The sequence below is a fragment of the Saprolegnia diclina genome, assembly GCF_000281045.1.
Source record: "Saprolegnia diclina VS20 unplaced genomic scaffold supercont1.211, whole genome shotgun sequence".
NCBI lineage: Eukaryota > Oomycota > Saprolegniomycetes > Saprolegniales > Saprolegniaceae > Saprolegnia > Saprolegnia diclina.
The window spans coordinates 8,426-13,209 of NW_008246278.1; the positions used below are offsets into that span (position 1 = coordinate 8,426).

The 4,784-nt window shown below is 58.3% G+C and overlaps 2 protein-coding genes across 3 annotated transcripts; both read left to right on the forward strand.

Annotated features, from left to right (window-relative positions):
- On the forward strand, positions 1–3,045 carry SDRG_17191 (hypothetical protein). Its single transcript, XM_008623428.1, has 6 exons — positions 1–189; positions 238–357; positions 402–524; positions 584–829; positions 887–1,027; positions 1,079–3,045. The coding sequence occupies exons 1-6, from the start codon at positions 64–66 to the stop codon at positions 2,966–2,968; spliced, it is 2,646 nt and encodes an 881-aa protein (XP_008621650.1). The 5' UTR covers positions 1–63; the 3' UTR covers positions 2,969–3,045.
- Positions 3,046–4,133: 1,088 nt separating this feature from the next.
- SDRG_17192 lies at positions 4,134–4,784 on the forward strand (the record flags this gene model as incomplete). 2 transcript variants are annotated; one of them, XM_008623429.1, is made up of 2 exons in its annotated part: positions 4,134–4,224; positions 4,282–4,784. In XM_008623429.1, coding segments are annotated over exons 1-2 (513 nt in total), but the record flags the coding sequence as incomplete, so codon positions are not given. The 2 variants fall into 2 exon arrangements, with proteins under 2 accessions (XP_008621651.1, XP_008621652.1); XM_008623430.1 differs by having other exon boundaries at positions 4,288–4,784.

Below are 4,784 nucleotides of genomic sequence, written 5' to 3' on the forward strand. Positions count from 1 at the left end.
CCTCTCTTGTCCTACCTCGAGGCGAATCGAAAGGACTCAAAAGCCGCCGCCGCCATCACGGCCATGGTCCACGCCGAGGACGCGCGCCGCAAGGCCTACCCGCTCCACGTCCTCTTGGGCTTCAAGCGCTACGACGACTTTAAGACTCAACTTCCTCTGCACCGCGACCGTCTCGAACAGTGCGACACGGTACATCCCTCACTCTTGTCCGTACTCGGTCGATGATGCAAACGCTAGAACGGCAAAACTGTGCTCATGCTATCGGCCGAGATGGGTCTCGAGGACCTTGTTGACGTTATCATTGCCCACGGCGCCGACGTCGACGCCGTCGTTGGTGTCCCGTACTACACCGCCTTGGTTGACTTTTCTTGCACAGTTGTTTGTGGCTCACACATATATAGGACCCGAAACAGTATGCGTCGACGGCCCTCACGCTGGCCGTCACGAACGGCCATGTCGGCGTCGTCGAGCTCCTGCTGTCGCACCTCGCCGAGATCGACCCAGCGTACCTCGCATCGATGACGGTACCCTCTTGATCTCTTGATATCGTACCGAATATACATCTCTCAACAACTCACGCTAGTCGTTGGAGGCCTCGCTCACACCTCGCCAAGCGGCGTGTGTGACGTTGCTGCAAAAAGAAGTCGCGTTCCGGTCGACGTCGGCCGAGTACGTGGCCAAGTGGCGGCTCAAGCTCGAGGCGCTGCCCGACGACGCGCCGTTTGACGAAACTCTCTTTCGGCGCGCGATCGCCGCCGACCCGTCCCTCGGTCGTCTCTTCCTCAACGACTGCCTGTCGCCGGACCGCCACACGCTCGGCTTTACCAAGGTGCGCCTTTCTTGTTCGATGCATGTGTGGACGCGTTGTCATCATATCGAACGCTAGCTCGAGGCCGTGTACGGCCGTCGCGTGACGTCGAGCGCGCTCTACTCGATCGTGCAGTACCAAGACGCGACCAAGCGCGACGGCGCCAAGGCCCTTCTGGACCACATTGTCATGCAGCGCATCCTCCAGCTCAAGTGGGAGGTAGTCCACACCACATTTGTCTTGAACCATGACGAAATATCCCTCGACTAGTTTTTCGCGCAGCGCATGTTTGTCGAACAGCTGCTCTGGTACGGGATCCTCCTCGCCTCCATGACGGTGGCCGTGACGCTGCAGCCGTCGACGATCGATGCCAATGACAACGACGCGCCGCTCCGTGTCTGGTGCGTCAGCGTCGTCTTTTGCGTCGTTGGGCTCGTCGCGGTGCAGTGGACGCGGCCCACGCCGCTCTTGTATCTCGCCACGTGTCTGCACCGCTTTGCGGCGCCGTCGCCACTGCACTGTCAGCACGACCCGCGGCACCTCGGTCCGGCCAAGACGAATGTCAAGCGTCTCCTGTGTCTTGGGACGGTTGCCGTCACCGTCTACATGTACATGACGTGCATCGACGCGCCGCTCTGGCACCGTATTCCGTGGTCAACGACGGTCGTTGGGACAGCTTCGCTGTCTGATATGTGTGTCTACGGGTCGCTGCTTGCCTCGACGCTCTACTTTGTGCGGCTCGAGTACCAAGAGTTTGTTGGTCATGACCGCCTCCACACGGCCGAGACGCACGCGTACTGGTCGTCCCGCCTCAATCTGTGGCAACTGATGACGTACATGGGTATTCTGTTGGTGTACCTTCCGCTGGCGTCGTATTTGGAGCCCGTGACAAGTCTTTGTCTCGGCAGTCTCTTGACGCTGTCGCTGTGGCTGCTCTCGCTGCAGTTCTTCGCCGTGTTCCAAACCGGCGGGTACCTCCTCCCGATGCTCTCGGCGCTGCTGCGGGACGTGAGCAACTTTCTCGCGTTCTTTGGCGTCGTGCAGGCCGCGTTCACGTGTGTGTTCTACCAGCTCTTTCGGTCGCAGTCCAATGCCAACAGCTACGCGTCGCTCTGGGCGTCGTTCCGGACCTCGTACTTTGTCATGCTCGGCCAGTTTGATGTCGATGGGACGTGGGCGACGCCGAGCGAGTTGCCGCCACTACTGTACCACTACTCGTTTGTGCTGCTCATGCTCCACGCCGGTGTCGTGATGCTCCTGCTGCTCAACGTGCTCTTGGCGACAATGAACGAGACGGTCGCCGACGGTCTCCGCGCGTCGCAGCGAGACGCCATGTGGAGCTACGCGGCGTGCATTCTGCGGCTGGAGCTCACGCTGCCCCTCTCGCGCCAGCCCGTCTACTACGCGTCGCGTCGCCCCGACGATACCAATGTCAACCCCGCGTTTGACGAGGTGCTTGTCCTCGCCGACTGCAACCTCTGCGACGACGACATGGCGGTCGTCCGCAGCATCGAAGAAGTCGGCAAAGACTGGTTCCGGACCCTTCGCGACCTCCAGCGCCGCGCTGTAATCGAGATAGATGCGCTCACGGCGGCCGTGCATGACGCCAACCACTTTTGCGCCTCGGCCATGTACCCGATGGCATGCGAAGTGGGCATCCCGACGGCCCGTGCGGCGATCGACGCGGCGTTCGCCTCGGTGGTCGCCAAGCGAGCGCCCGAGCCATCCGACCGCTGTAGTCGCCTCCGCGCTGTCCAGCGCACGGTGCAGCAGCACTGGACGAGCTTGGCGTCGGCGCTCTCACTCGAGGCGACGACCAACACTGCCGACCAGCACGACGTGCTCTTTGCCATGGTACACGGCGTCTCGATGGCGGCCATGCTGGCGCGCGCCTGGCAGAGCATCGAAGCTGTCTTTGATGCGGCGGCGGCGCGCTGGGAAGAGCGGCCGGAACCTACGCCGTCACAGCTCCGCGACGCAATCGTGGCCAGCACCAAGGCGCAGAACGCGCAGCTGCAGGCGCACGTCGATGCGTGTATGGCGGCGATGCAAGCGATGGAGACGCGGTATACAGCCGCGCTGGAGGAGTCCAAGGCTGCCAACCGCGCACTGGACGCCAAGCTCAGTGAGGTGCTCACGTTGCTGCACGTGAAGGCGTGATTTTTGGAAATTGATTTGCGACGTTTTTGATTGGCTCATTTGCATAATAATTTCAGCCACTCGTATGCATGTTGTAGAGCGAGATGAGGCCGCCCGATGGCCGCCATGTCATCGAAATCAAAAGAGCTCAAAGTTGGACAGATGATAGCCGACACTTTGGAGAGCACGAATTGCCATGTCACGTCGACGTTGGCGGCGTATAGCCGTTGTTGGACAGCAAATTGTTAATTGTGGTAATGACCATATTTAGGCGTATGTAGCCACATGTAGCTAAAGTTAGCAGCTGCTCACAGAGTTGCTCGACACGACAGTTCGATCCACAACGGTACTCGCCATTCAGTATACTCCGCGTTGCGCACACGATATGAGGATAAAGCCATCGACTCCTCATGCAGCGACAACCCAAACACGGTGTATACCCAGGTCCCTGGTGTATGCCGGTGTGTCGTTGTATGCAGTTACTGTAACGGTGCGGGAGAGGTCACTGCCAAGCTCACGAACGATGTATTAAACACGAAGTTGCGTGTGGTGCTGCTGCAAGTCACGGCTGTCTGTTGAGTGATTTTGGAAGAACGTGGCATTATCGGTGGCATGATCCAATTCTCACGCTTTTGATTCGCCCGTTTTTCAGTATTTTAAGCCAATAGTAAGCACCCAATGCTGTGGCTCGAGAAATCTAGGCAACGCGATGGCCGCCATAGCACTCAAAACCAAAAGAGCTCAAAGTTGGGCAGACGATAGATGGCACTTTGGAGAGCACGAATTGCTATGTCAAGTCGACGTTGGCGGCGTCTAGCAAGAGTTAATCAGCAAATTATTAATAGTGGTAATGACCATATTTAGGTATCTTTAGCCACATGTAGCCATATTTATATTTAGGCACCGCTTTACAGTCCGCGGCACACGAGCGGACGCGCCTTCAAGGGTATTTATTGACCCTTGTCGCCTTCTACCTCGCTACTCCACCTGCACATACAGCAGCGCAATGCGTACTTAAGAATAATCTAATGTTCGATCTCTTCGTGTAGTGCTAATCCGACGACTGCCGTGGTCACTATTTGTCGCGGGGTACTAGGTCGGCGGACTCTGATAGATGTACCACTCGAGAAGGCGTCGATGCAACGCGACCGAAGCACTTTTGCGTGCTACATACGCACCACCAGCGCTGGGTACACTGCTGCCTTTATAAATAGTCGCCACATCAATCTGTAACCGGTGCGCTCCGGTCGAGTCGCGCAGCCAGCATGTCGGACGAGGTGGATCAAGCGCCACCTTGAGGCGACTAGTCTCTCACCTTATCGATACCTTCGTAGGAGCAGTCGTACTCGGATGAAGAGTTCCCGACCGTCGACGCCAACGCCGCACCACAACACCGTGTCGTCCTGCCTCAAAAGTCAGAGTCCGATCTGTATGACTGGGACAACGATGCGGCGTCCACCAAGCACGACGGCGACGACCAACGCAACGACAGATCGACACCACTCGTCGATGGCGACGAGTACACCGAGAACGATTTTGGCGCTGAAGAGTATACGTACGACGACGCGCTCACCGAGACAGCGGCGGCAGCAATCAACACCACGGCCGCAGATATCATCAGCCAGCCCGCCACTGACGACAGTGCAGACTTGGACGCCTACGCGAACGACGATGACTACACCGAAGAAGACTACACCGACGACGAGTCTCCGTCCGAATCGGCGGCTACGACAAACCCCTCGGCACCCGAGATTGCAGTTCCTGACGTCGACGCTGAGACAGTTACCCCCGCTTCGTCCAGCCCAACGTACGAAGACGATGACAATGACGTCGATGT

Excerpts from the sequence above, each read along its gene's own strand:
- SDRG_17191 (XM_008623428.1), top strand. The coding sequence starts at position 64 with ATGGTCCACGCCGAGGACGCGCGCCGCAAGGCCTACCCGCTCCACGTC. Across the intron at positions 190-237 it reads GTCTCGAACAGTGCGACACG|AACGGCAAAACTGTGCTCAT; the intron begins GTACATCCCTCA and ends TGCAAACGCTAG. Across the intron at positions 358-401 it reads TCCCGTACTACACCGCCTTG|GACCCGAAACAGTATGCGTC; the intron begins GTTGACTTTTCT and ends ACACATATATAG.